Here is a 13,816-nt window from a genome sequence, read left to right as displayed (position 1 = left end):
GATCTCTGCATTCCTCGGCCTGGCACCCAGGCCATAGAACTTTTGACTCGGGAGCTCAGACAGGCATCAGACTCTCTTGTCTCTTTAGAAGCTTCCGGTCAGATGTCTTTTCAGGTCTTGTTCTGAGCTGTACGGGCAGCTCTGCCCCGCCAGGATCCATTATGGTGGACTAGGACTGGAAAGAAGGCGAGGACAGGTAGAGGCTTCTGGCTGTATGATTCTCAGGCATCCATTTTTTCAGTTCTTGGAATAAATCATTCGGTTAGCATCTTCTTCCTCCAGGTTTCTCTGAGCCTCATCAGCTCACCATCCATCTTACCTCAGTCATCTCATTTGCTGTCCTTGTGCTCCTCGCAGCCATTTTCCTTGCCAGGAGCTTTTTGTCCGTGCCGTGTCCCCGTTGTCTGTCACGTCCCGTCCTGTGTCACGGGTGTCTGCACACACATTTGTGCCAGAGCTGCTTTGCCCTGCCGCATAGCCTGGTGCAATAGGACAAGCCCTGGGGAGTTGAAATTTGTAATGTGGGGTGCAGTTGGACTCTAGATCCTATTCCTATATTGTCCTAAGGTGTTTGCAGCTTTTGAGTTATCCTGCAGGTGTTTGACAGATGTTCTAACTTTCTTTCAGGTGCAGATGCATTGCATCCATGGCAGAGCCCTCCATCCTGGGTGAGGGGGTTCCCACAAGCAGGTCAGTCACCATTTGTCTCTGCAGGGAGCGTGTCAAGTGGGACCCTGTTACAGCTTTTTTTTTTTTGTCTTATTTTTAGGAAGTAAATCTGGACCCCAGCAGTCAAGTTCAGGAGAGCAAGGTGATCAGTAGCATTTCTTGTTGTTAAGGTCTCAATTCCTTGGGCACGTCTAAGTCTCCATTCTCTTTTTTGTGCTTTAGGCCATCCACTCGGAGCACGCCAAGCCCCCGTCACCAGCCGGCCGATGGACCGGGTTCCCTGCACGTGTGAGCCCTGTGGATGCCTTACAGGACCTGGTGAGGAAGCCCTGAACTCTTCTATTTAAAGGTGCCATCCGGGTGGCCTTGGGCAGCTGCCCAGGAGCTGCGGTGAGTAGGGGAAGTAGGGAGGAGGAGCGAGGGTCCCCTCAGGTTTCAGCCATGCCAAATCACCTCATCTCCTCTTAACCCAGGCACCCCCCATGACGACGGCATCAGCCTCGGAGCGCGGCCAAAGGGTGCGGCCCCAGGAGCCAGGCATTCTTGGGAAAACGGTGAGTGGCAGAATTGTTGGGTTTTGGCCAGTGTGCTGCAGAGATCATGCACTGATATTTGCATTTCTTTCATGTAGCTCACTAAGAAACAACAGGAAGTTGTTGAACAACAGTGCCAGCAGGAACTTCCCAGATGTCAAGGATGCCTTCTTTTGCACCTGACACGGACCGGCATCCCCAGCTGTGCGAGAGATAAGTAGAGGGCTACAACCCACAGAGGGGATGAAAGCGGGGCGCAGGGTAGGGACCCACCGGGAGGGGTTTTTGAGTCCCCTTTGGAGATGGGGCTGTCCATGGAGCGGCCCCTTAGGCCCCATAAAAGCCAAGCCTGACTTTGGATCTCAGTGCTGAGGCATGCAGGGCAGAGCAGTCCCGGTGTGTATCGTGTCACTTGTCTTTTGTGTATTATGTGTGTTTGGATATGTCATGTCTTTTACCTTAGGCCTTGGTGGGGCCTGTCAGAAACCCTGGCATCATTGTTAGCATCTGCGATCTCTGCATTCCTCGGCCTGGCACCCAGGCCATAGAACTTTGGCCTCAGGAGCTCAGACAGGCATCAGACTCTCTTGTCTCTTTAGCAGCATCCGGTCAGGTGTCTTTTCAGGTCTTGTTCTGAGCTGTATGGACAGCTCTGCCCCGCCAGGATCCATTATGGCGGACTAGGACTGGAAAGAACGTGAGGGCAGGCAGAGGCTCCTGGCCGTAGGATTCTCGGGCATCCATCTTTGCAGTTCTTGGAATAAATCATTCAGTTAGCATCTTCTTCCTCCAGGTTTCTGTGAGCCTCATCAGCTCACCATCGGTCTCCCCTCGGTCATCTCCTTTTGCATTCTCTCAGTCCTCGCAGCCATTTTCCTTGCCAGGAGATTTCTGTCCGTGTTGTGTCCCTGTTGTTTGTCACGTCCTGTCCTGTGTCACGGGTGTGTGCACACACATTTGTGCCGGAGCTGCTCTGCCCTGCCGCATAGCCTGGTGCAATAGGAGAAGTCCCGGGGACTTGAAGTTTGTAATGTGGGGTGTGGTTGGACTCTAGGTGGGATTTGTAGATGGACACAGGATATCTGGAGCTCTTCAGTTATACTGCAGCCCTTTGACTTTTGTCCTAACTTTCTTTCAGACGCAAAGGATAAAATCCAGGGCAGAGCCCCCCATCCCAGGTGAGGGGGTTCCCACAAGCAGGTCAGTCACCGTTTGTCTCTGCAGAGGAAGCATAAATGGTGGCCGTTACAGCATTGTTCTTTGTCTCTCTTTTTAGGAATGCAAGGCCGAGAGCAGCAGTCAAGGCTGAGTGGGCAAGGTGAGCATTGATTAGCGTACAGAAGCAGTTGTTATTGCTGAGTTCTCAGTTTTGGTGCAGCTCTAAGCATCTCCTCTTGTTTTTTTATTTTAGGTGGTCCACTTGCCGTCTATCCTGGCCGAGCACGCCCATGTCAGGTGTGTGAGAGCTTAAGGTGTCGGTGTGGCCTCCTTGTCAGATTTGGGAGGTTGCGTTTTCACAGAATATCCGCATGCTTTTCTGCTTTGTTTCATTGCAGGTGCTGTCGCTGCCCTAGGCACGCCCTGGAACAGAGGAGGGCAGGTGAGTCGGGGTTTAGGCAGGCTGACTCATAGGTGAGCGTTACACAGCAGCACGCTAAGCGTGTACCTTTTCTCTTTGCAGGCATCTTCCGGGCACCCTCCGGAGCCAAATCAAGATTTGAGGTGAGCCGGGGCAGCGGTGCGGAGGAGTCCCGGGGATTACTGGTTTTGAGGGCAATAGTCAGGTTTTCTGTTTTGTCTCAGGTACCCTGAGGAGGCTCGTAGCCAAAGCTTGGAAACGGCAGCACCGAAGCACACACGGAGAGCATCTCCACGTCCACGTCCGACCGTGGATGGATTTCGTCCGCTCCTCTTCCAAAAGCTAAGTGTCGGGGCCAGTGGCTGGGAGAAGGGGAGAAACCTTTACTCAGAGGAGGCAATTTGATGTCAGCTTAGCGGAGAGGTCTGTAGGGGCCTGGGCTCTCTGGAAGTAAAGGGAGAGGGTTTCCCCTCAGCCTCGCCAGAGCCTTTGCCGGGCAGGGCAGTTCCGACCCATCTCCACATTTCCGCGTACTCCGCGTCGTCCGCCTCCCTCGGCCCGACGTCGTCACGGATCTTTCCCCCGAGGAGCTCGCCTTCGCGTCCGGAGCCACGGCCACGGTCACCCGGCAGTCGGCTTCCTTCTCTAGGCTCGCCGAGCCTCTCGAGCATCCTCTTAACTCCTTCGGCACTAACTTCTTTTGACGAGTTCCATTTCATCATCGCGTGCTATCGTCATAGGGCTTTCTCTCCTTTGCCATCATCAGCCTCTGGCTCATCTTGCACTAGGAATCTCCGGTCCCTAAGGGGACAGTGCCAGGCAGTTGTCACTCGTCTCTGTGTTATGTTGTCCATGTCTGTGTTATGTTGTCCATGTCTGTGTTATGTCGTCCGTGTCTGTGTTATGTAGTCTGTGTCCATCGTCTTCCGTGTCACAGGCCTTTTTCACGTCTCAACGCTTTATCGGCACTATTCCGTGCCACATAGGCCATATTCTACTCACGTTCCTTTCCGGATATCCCTTCTTCCAGCATCTTTACATTTTTACTCTTTGAGACAGGAATGTCTCACAGGGACAAGATGTTCTCATCCGTCTTCCTTCTCACTACCGGCTTTGGTAGTGCCTTTTTTTCCACACCATTCTCTTGGACTTCCTGAGGGAGCGTCTTACACCCTCCTCACGTGACTGCAGGAGTTCTATAGGTTCCGTCTTCCCAAGGGGTGTAGGGCTCAAGAATTAATCTTCCAGAGAGCTATCTCATGTCCTGGCTTATACTGTATGTGCTTACATTGTTTGTGCCTATGTTGGCTTATACTGTGTGTGCTTACATTGTTTGTACCTATGCTGGTTTATACTGTATGTGCTTACATTGTTTGTACCTATGCTGGTTTATACTGTATGTACTTACACTGCGTGTACCTATGCTGGCTTATATTGTATGTACTTACACTCCATGTACACTTGCACTGTATGCATCTGCTTTTATTGTGTGTACTTATGTTGTACTGCTTGCGGTCGCAGCTGCCCTGCCCTGGCACATAGTCACAGTTAGGTAGAAGAGTTATAAACACTTTACTGTTCATCTGTCTTTTATGGGATTTTGGGTAGAAAATTTATCAGTCAGAGCAGGGACAAGTCCTAGCTGTCAGCCACTCGTTGACCGCTTCCTGTCGTCTCACAGGTCCCCGAGGCTACCGATTTCCCCAGAATCTACCATTCGACGTCGAGGAGCGGCAGCCAGAAGAAGCGTGGAACCACGTTCTTCAGCGTCTCGAGTAAGGGCTGCAGGGAACGTTTAAATGGGAGGAGTGCGTGAGCGTGTGTGAGAGCACGTGCCTGTGTCTGTCTGCGTCTGCTCGTCTTTGCGTGTGTGAGCGCGTGCTGACTGGATTTAACCTTGTGCGTGTGACTTTTGCTTTTCAGGTTTTTCAACTCATTTGTAAATTTAGAGTAAAAAATCCCCAGCTGGGTTTACCCCCACCCCCCCCTCCCCGGCTGGGTTTTTTTTTTCTTTTTTTTTTCCCCCCAGCTGGGTTTTTTTTCCCTGGTCCCGGTCAGTCTGCAAGGTGACGTTCATCGCCAAAGTTTGGGCGCAGACCGTCCAGGGACCGGGGTTTTTGTCAGGCAGGAGGATTTTTTGGAGGCTCCTGGGAACCACGTTCCCAAGGAGCAATGGTTGCTGGGGTGTAATTTAGCAGTTGCGATGAGAGGGATGGTGAGTTTGTGTGTCATGTGAAGGGGGTGTTAATGGTAGATGAGTGCTGTTCTTTGTGTGCTTTTGTTGTTTTGGGTGTCCTGTAACAATAAATCCACATGTAACGAAAATAGAAAAAGGTTATCATCTTGTGTTAATATGTGTGTTGTGTTGTATTGCTCTGTATTGCAGGCTGAGCACAGGGTGAACTCTCTCCTCCTTGCTGTGACACCTGGGCTGGCAGGGATGACACAGTGACCTCGGCCGGCTGATGCTGCCCGTGCCATCACCTGACACTGACGTGTTTGATGAAAATCCTTTTGCTGGGATTTTTCTCCTGAGAAGCCTCAGAACAGAAATGGAACCAATAACAATCTGCTGGCTGTGGAGTGTGGGCTGGAGATGGTTTAGCAACAGGGGCATCTTGGGTTGGTCTTCTGTGCATTGTTTCTACCTGATGACCAATCATTGTCCAGCAGTGTCGGGGCTGTGAGCAGTCCCAGGTTTTTATTATTCATTCCTTTCCAGCTTTCTGATGTCTCCTTGCTCTTTTAGTGTAGTTCTAATATCTCATTTTCTTTTAATATAATAGAGATCGTACAATAATATTTCAGTCTTCTGAAAGGGGGAGTCAAGATTCTCATCTCCTCCCTTGTCCTGGGGACCCTCAAACACCACCACAATCAGTGGCCGAGCGGGTTTGTGCGAGCCTCTCAGTAACCCTCGTCCGGTCCGAGTCGGCAGCCCCGGCACGGCCGACAGCGGGGAGACACCCGAGGGGGCTGAGGGCAGCTGGGCTGGGGGCAGACACTCTCTGTGTGTGCCCCGAGGGTACTGAGGGCACCTGGGCTGGGGGGCAGACACTCTCTGTGCCCCGAGGGTGCTGAGGGCACCTGGGCTGGGGGCAGACACTGTCTGTCTGTGCCCTGAGGGTGCTGAGGGCACCTGGGCTGGCCGCCTTTGCAGCAGAAGAGACACCAGAGACAGCGGTAGAAGATAAAGTGCCGACTCTTAGCAGGGGTTAATCCAAGGTTTTATTAGGAGTCCCAAAGGAGCTCCTGCACCTGAGGGGGTTCCTGCCAAGAGCCCCAGGGAGATGTGCCAAGGTTACATTTAAAGGGAGGTGGAAACCAAAAGCAGATAACATCCTACCAACCATTAAGTGACCCTAAGGGATGGATGCTGGGGGATGGACATATAGGACAGCGTATGGGGCAAGGCTTGGGGGGCTGACCCCCAGCCTCTGGCTGATCACTCGACACTTGGACCGAAACTTCTGGATGGAGGGGATGGGAGGCTGAGTGATTGACAGAGAGCCAGGGTGGGGGTGTGGGGATGATCTCATCCCGGGAGAGGGATAACACAGGTAAAGGGAGGGGGGTACAGTTTGGGATAAACCGTTTGGGAAAAATATGGGGATACAAAACAAAATGACTTCAAAGTATTATAAAGTATAAAAATGCACTACAGCAGGGTTAAGCAGCACCAAATAAAATGTAATAAAATGCTTTAACAATAGAAAAATTAAAAATAAAAATAAATAAAATAACAAAATTAATTAAAAACAAATAATAAAAAAAAGCAAACTGTAAAGTGCCGTAGAAGTTCCATAAAAGGTAGTGCTGTACTGCACAATCACCAGCTTAAATTGGTCTGGGCAGCACCAAATAAAATAAAATAAAAAGCTTTAAAAATAGAAAAAAATAAAAATTAAATAAAAAACAAAATTAAAAAAATAAATGCTTTAAAAATAGAAAAATTAGAAATAAAAATTAAAAATAAAATTAAAAAAATAAAATGCTTTAAAAAGAGAAAAATTAAAAATGAAAATTAAATTAAAAATAAATTTTAAAAATTGCTTTAAAAATAGAAAAATTAAAAATAACAACTAAATAAAAATAAAATAAAATAAATAAAATAAATGCTTTAAAAATAGAAAAATTAAATATAAAAATTAAATAAAAAATTAATAAAATTAAAAGGTTTAAAAATAGAAAAATTAAAAATAGAAATAAAACATAAAATTAAAAAATAAAAAAAGGTTTCAAAATATAAAATTAAAAATAAAAATTAAAAAAAATAAAATTAAACAATAAAAAAGCTTTGAAAATAGAAAAATGAAAAATAAAAATAAATAAGAAATAAAATTAAAAAAAATAAATGTTTTAAAAATAAAAAAAAATAAGAATAAAAATAAATAAAAAATAAAATTTAAAAATCAAAAACTTTGAAAATAGAAAATTTAAAAAGGAAAAATTAAATAAAAAACAAAATTAAAAAATAAATGCTTTAAATATAGAAAAAATAAATATAACATAAAATAAAAAACAAAATTAAAAAATAAATGCTTTAAAAATACAAAAATTAAAAATAGAAAAATAAATAAAAAACAAAATTAAGAAAATAAATGCTTTCAAAATAGAACACTTAAAAAAAAAAAAAAAAAAAAATAAAATTAAAAAAAAGCTTTAAAAATAGAAAAATTAAAAATAAAAACAAATAAAAAAAATTTTAAAAAAGCTTTAAAAAATGAAAAATTAAAAATTAAATAAAAAAATTTTAAAAATCCAATAAAAGCTTTTAAAATAGAAAAATTAAAAATAAGCATTAAAAAAAAAACAAAATTAAAAAATATAATAAATGCTTTAAAAATAAAAAAATTAAATATAAAAATTAAATAAAAATTAATAAAATAAAAAGGTTTAAAAATAGAAAAATTAAAAATAAAAATAAAAAAATTAAATTAAAAAAATAGTTTAAAAAGAGAAAAATTTAAAAAAAAATTAAAAATAAAATTTAAAAAATAAAAACCTTTAATAATAGAAAAATTTAAAATTCAATATAAATATTTAAAAAATAAAATAAATGCTTTAAAAAATAAAAAAATTAAATAAAAAAAATTAAAAAATAAAAAGGCTTAAAAATAGGAAAATTAAAAATAAAAATAAATAAAAAATAAAATTAAAAAAATAAAAAGCCTTAAAAATAGAAAAATAAAAATTAAAAAAAAAAACAAAATAAAAAACAAAATTAAAAAAATAAAAAGCTTTGAAAAAAGAAAAATTAAATTTAAAAATTAAATTTAAAAAAATTTAAAAAATCAGATAAAAAGCTTTTAACATCGGAAAATTAAAAATAAAAACAAATAAAAAAATTAAAGAAAAAGCTTTTAAAACAGAAAAATTAAAAAAAATTTAATTAAAAATACATGAAAAACTAAATAAAAAATTTAAAGTGCCGTAAAATTTCCATAAAAGGTCGTAAAACTGCCGTAAAGCGCGACTGTCGTAAAAGGTGCCGTAAAGCGCGACTGTCGTAAAACTGTCGTAAAAGTGCCGTAAAGCGCGACTGTCGTAAAACTGTCGTAAAAGGTGCCGTAAAGCGCGACTGTCGTAAAAGGTGCCGTAAAGCGCGACTGTCGTAAAAGCTGCCGTAAAGCGCGACTGTCGTAAAAGCTGCCGTAAAGCGCGACTGTCGTAAAAGGTGCCGTAAAGCGCGACTGTCGTAAAACTGCCGGAAAGCGCGACTGTCGTAAAAGGTGCCGTAAAGCGCGACTGTCGTAAAACTGTCGTAAAAGGTGCCGTAAAGCGCGACTGTCGCAAAAGGTGCCGTAAAGCGCGACTGTCGTAAAACTGTCGTAAAAGGTGCCGTAAAGCGCGACTGTCGTAAAACTGTCGTAAAAGGTGCCGTAAAGCGCGACTGTCGTAAAAGGTGCCGTAAAGCGCGACTGTCGTAAAAGGTGCCGTAAAGCGCGACTGTCGTAAAACTGTCGTAAAAGGTGCCGTAAAGCGCGACTGTCGTAAAAGGTGCCGTAAAGCGCGACTGTCGTAAAACTGCCGGAAAGCGCGACTGTCGTAAAAGGTGCCGTAAAGCGCGACTGTCGTAAAACTGTCGTAAAAGGTGCCGTAAAGCGCGACTGTCGCAAAAGGTGCCGTAAAGCGCGACTGTCGTAAAACTGTCGTAAAAGGTGCCGTAAAGCGCGACTGTCGTAAAAGGTGCGTTTTTACGACAGTCGCGCTTTACGACAGTACCTTTTATGGAACTTTTACGGTACTTTACAGCATTTACGGATTTTTTTTTTGTTTTTTAATTCTTTTTAATTAATTTTTTTTTTATTTTCCTATTTTTAAAGCCTTTTTTTATCTTTTTTTTAGTTTTAATTTTTTTATTTTAAAGCATTTATTTTATTTTTTAATTTTCTTTTTTTTTAATTTTTAGTTTTAATTTTTATATTTTTTAAGCATTTTTTAGATTTTTTTATTTTTATTTTTATCTTAATTTTTAGTTTTGAGGTTTTTATTTTTAAAGCTTTTTTTAAATTATTTTTTATTTAATTTTTATTTTTGATTTATCTATTTTTAAAGTTTTTCGTTTTATTTTTTAATTTTTTTTCTTTAATTTTTGTTTTATTTTTTTAAAGCATTTTTTTAAATTTTATTTTTTATATTTTGTTTTCATTTTTTATTTATAAACTTTATTTTTTTTTAAATTTTATTTTTTATTTCATATTTGGTTTTGCTTTATCTATTTTTAAAGCATTTTTTTTTAGTTTTTATTTATTTTTGAGGTTTTGATTTTTTTATTTTTAAAGCATTTTTTTATTTTTTACTTTTTATTTAATTTCTATTTTTGATTTTTCAAATTTTAAAGATTTTTATTTTATTTTTGATTTTTTTTATTTAATTTTTTGTTTCAATTTTTTTATTTTTAAAGCATTTATTTTTTTTTAATTTTATTTTTTATTTCATTTGTATTTTTTGCTTTTTCTATTTTTAAAGCATTTATTTTATTTTTTAAATTTTATTTTTTATTTAATTTTTAGTTTTGATTTTTTTATTTTTAAAGCATTTATTATTTTTTATTTTTTATTTAATTTTTATTTTTGGTCTTTCTATTTTTAAAGCTTTTTTGTATTTTTTTTTAATTTTTAGTTTTAATTTCTTTTTTAAACATTTATTTTATTTTTTAATTTTTTTTTTTATTTCATTTTTAGTTTTAATTTTTTATTTTTAAACTATTTTTTTTTTAATTTTATTTTTTATTTCATTTGTATTTTTTGCTTTTTCTATTTTTAAAGCATTTATTTTATTTTTTAAATTTAATATTTATTTCATTTTTAGTTTTAATTTTTCTATTTTTAAAGCATTTTTTTATTTTTTACTTTTATTTTTTATTTCATTTTTAGTTTTAATTTTTTATTTTTAAACTATTTATTTTATTCATTTAATTTTATTTTTTATTTCATTTGTATTTTTTGCTTTTTCTATTTTTAAAGCACTTTTAAATTTTTTTTATTTTCTTTTTTTTTTAATTTTTAGTTTTGTTTTTTTAATTTTTAAAGCATTTTTAATTTTTTATTTTTTATTTAATTTTTTTTTCTTTCTATTTTTAAAGCTTTTTTATTTTTTATTTAATTTTTAGTTTTAATTTTTTTATTTTTAAACATTTATTTCATTTTTTAATTTTATTTTTTATTTCATTTTTAGTTTTGATTTTTTAATTTTTAAAGCATTTCTTTTATTTTTTTAATTTTATTTTTTATTTAATTTTTTAGTTTTGATTTTTTTATTTTTAAAGCATTTCTTTTATTTTTTTAATTTTATTTTTTATTTCATTTTTAGTTTTAATTTTTCTATTTTTAAAGCATTTCTTTTATTTTTTTATATTTTTTTTAATTTTTAGTTTTAATTTTTCTGTTTTTAAAGCTTTTTATTTTTTTAATTTTCTAATTTTTTTTATTTTCCCATTTTTAAAGCAGTTTTTTTTAAATTTTATTTTTTATTTAATTTTTATTTGTAATTTTTCTTTTTATAAAGCTTTTTATTTTATTTTATTTGGTGCTGTCCAGACCAACTCAAGCTGGTGATTGTGGTGGTGTTTGAGGGTCTTGCAGTTACCCCGATTAATAGGTAGAGATGATGTTTGGAGGCCACAGTGTTACAGGTAGGGGTTCAACAGTTTTTTAGGGTCTTTCAGGTGATTTTTCAGGGATTTTTAGGGATCTTTTAGGGGTTTTTTTGCAGGAGTTTTTTAGGAATTCTCTGGAAATGTTTAGGATACCTTTAGGGCTTTTTCAGGGCTTTTAAAATAATTTTTAGGGTGTTTTAATGACTGTCTTACCGGGGCGCCCCAGCCACCCAAGGCACCCCGTGCCGGCGCCGCGGCGCTCCAGCCCAGCCTCCCGTCAGCGCCGCCCGTGGTCGCTTCCCCTCTCCTGCCGCCGCCGCCGCATGGCGGGCCGAGCCGCGCCTTCCCCACCGCACCCTCCCGCTTCAGAGCTGCTGGATGGCAAGGCTCCACTGCCTCCTGCAACCATGGGTGTCCCAACGTTTCCTTCCATGGCCCCGCCGCCACCCCCCACTGAGTTCGCCGCAGCTTTGGTACAGCCCGGTCCCGGTTCCGAGCCGCTGCGTGACGCTGTCCGGCCACAGCCGGCATCCCTGTGCCCTGTCACGCCACTTCTGCCGCCACTGCGTCTATACACGGCACCACAGCAGGGGAAAACTGCAGCGCCTTGCACGTATCCTTCTGCGTCTCTCCTTCTGCCGGGCACCGAGAGATCCCTCCGCAGCGCGTAACCCTGAGCAACCGATACCTGGTGTGCCTCCGCATTTTCGCCTTCCACACTCCTAGCACCCAGTGGGACTACTTTGTGTCACGATTCGTCTGCACAGCCACATCCATGCACACAAACCGTGCAATGAGGAGGAGGAGGAGGTGGTTGGAATATGACAGCTGCTTTAATAAATACAGGACAGACAGAGAATGATTTTGCCCCTGCAAATGCCAGCCCTTTGATCCCAACAAAAAAGAATTTCGAAAAAGAACTGTTCCCAAATAGCTCCAGAGTCCCCTCAGTGTTTGGGACAGATTTCTCGACCCAAAATTAGACAGTAAACCCTGAAAATTCACCAGCATTAATGCCAAAATTAGAAAACTCACAAAAATCTTTTGATAATTTTCACCTAACAGACTGGTGTGAAAAACATCAATCACTTGCTTTTAAAATTTTTGAAAGTTTCATAGTAATAAAATGGTTATAAAAATAGTAATACAATTAGAGTAATAATAATTTGGACAATTTGAATTAGGACAACATGAGACAACAAAAACAAAGAGTTACGGACGTCCGGGTACCTTTTTCTGGGCAGCACGGGCCCGAAAAAGGACCCCCGTTAACAAAGGATTAACCCTTAAAAGCAATAGCCTGTTGCAGAGTCATACACTTCATACATGATGCATAAATTCCATTCAAACACAGGATTCTGTCTGCTCATCATCCACTTCTTCCTTCTAATCCTAACAGCGCCTTGGAGGCGGGAAGAAGTTTGTTTCTTCTGATAAGAGGGCAATAAATTCTTTTTCTCTGAAAGATCCAGGTGTCCTGTGGCCACTATCTCGCTGCAAGTCCTTTCTTTAAAAAAAGTATCGTACATAGCATCGTTTCTATTTTAACAGTTTTTGTAACCTAAAACTATATTTAACACACTACTTAAGAGAATTAATACAGCATTACTTTCTAACACAACACATATAATATTCATTTTAATATTTCCAAAAAGCCAATCATAAAATACGTGTATTTTTCACAATCTCCACTCTTATTCTTTGTAAATCCTTTGGCTTGAGCAATATTTCTTATCTACTTGCATCTTCTGGACTATGCGGGCAAAATAAAACAGGGGATTACACAAGGAAGAAATATAAAAATAGTTGCAACACATAAAATGAAAGATCTTAATTTCTTCTAACACATTACCCTACCAGCTAGGTTTTAACATTGTTTTCTAATGTTTGGACTGGTACCTCAGTTATTATATGCATATATATTTTTTTTCCTTCTTTGATTTCTTTTTCTTTTTCTAGAATGACTTTTCTCATCAATTTTGCTCATCCATTTTCAACAATTTGATATATTAAACTTTCTACAAACACCCCCTTCTTTGGCCAATAAATAGTGTAAAGCCAACCTATTCTGATACCCTACAGTTTTTGTTTGGCTTAGCTGACTTGATAATAACTCTAAGCCTGGGCGGCTCCATTTGCTATCATTTCTATAACTGCTTGGAATCCTGTAATACGACTCAATAGATAATTTGGGGTCAATACAGAGTTCAATTGCTGTGCTGGTTTTACCTTTTCGTTTATTATTTGTTTTTTTTACCAAATCTTCTTGAACCATATCTTCAAGATTAAATGTAAAACAAATCCATCTCTCTCCTTTTGGACATTCAATTCCAAATCTATTACCACTTTTTCCTAAGTTTCTTGTAATCCAATAATTTATTCCGTTTTGCCTACAGGTTCTTAATTTGGATGGGTTATAACAGTGGCTGTTGACATAGGTGTGTGTAATTAAAGAGGAACTTTGGTTTCTTTCCACGTGATGCTTTCTGCAGCATTTGTGACACGATCTTGCTGGTATCCCAAAAGGGAAAAGAGAACAAATGAGTGCCAGAAACAGGAATAACAGAGGTCCAGTATGCCTTATACTCCCATCTCCCAGGCCTGTGAGGTTGCAACCCACAGCAGATGTATTTGATCTTCTCGGTGGTGAAATACAGAGGCCAATCTGGTCGTGCCCTCTATTTCCTTGTCACTTTCTCTTAAATAATTTCCAGGCAAATTGGTTTTGACACCCTTTAACTGTGGTCTCTTACCGTTCTTCGGGTATCTCTCATTCACCAGGCACTAATAATTCCCATCCACAAAGCTAAGTTATTACTTTAACACTTTTTGCAATAAGAGCATAAATGTTGTGAACTACAATACTAATTATTCTCACAATTCAAGCATTTACTTATAACCCAGCTAGCATGTCCAGTATTGGAATGAATCAAA

The 13,816-nt window shown here is 38.9% G+C and overlaps 1 protein-coding gene across 1 annotated transcript; it reads left to right on the top strand.

Annotated features, from left to right (window-relative positions):
* The first annotated feature begins 2,430 nt into the window (after positions 1-2,430).
* Positions 2,431-5,583, top strand: LOC129133876 (uncharacterized). The gene is made up of 6 exons (XM_077171006.1): positions 2,431-2,520; positions 2,614-2,657; positions 2,759-2,802; positions 2,884-2,924; positions 3,006-4,556; positions 5,168-5,583. The coding sequence occupies exons 1-5, from the start codon at positions 2,438-2,440 to the stop codon at positions 3,184-3,186; spliced, it is 393 nt and encodes a 130-aa protein (XP_077027121.1). The 5' UTR covers positions 2,431-2,437; the 3' UTR covers positions 3,187-4,556; positions 5,168-5,583.
* The last annotated feature ends 8,233 nt before the right edge of the window (positions 5,584-13,816 follow it).

Source organism: Agelaius phoeniceus, chromosome 37 (genome assembly GCF_051311805.1).
Source record: "Agelaius phoeniceus isolate bAgePho1 chromosome 37, bAgePho1.hap1, whole genome shotgun sequence".
Lineage (NCBI taxonomy): Eukaryota > Metazoa > Chordata > Aves > Passeriformes > Icteridae > Agelaius > Agelaius phoeniceus.
Note: the sequence above shows the minus strand (reverse complement) of the source record. Positions and strands in the feature narration are given on the sequence as shown.

What these genes read in the sequence shown, in the direction of transcription:
- LOC129133876 (XM_077171006.1), top strand. Translation starts at nt 2,438, where the DNA reads ATGGTGGCCGTTACAGCATTGTTCTTTGTCTCTCTTTTTAGGAATGCA. An exon ending in CCTGGAACAGAGGAGGGCAG is followed by an intron (nt 2,803 to 2,883) that starts GTGAGTCGGGGT and finishes TTCTCTTTGCAG; the next exon opens with GCATCTTCCGGGCACCCTCC. An exon ending in GAGCCAAATCAAGATTTGAG is followed by an intron (nt 2,925 to 3,005) that starts GTGAGCCGGGGC and finishes GTTTTGTCTCAG; the next exon opens with GTACCCTGAGGAGGCTCGTA.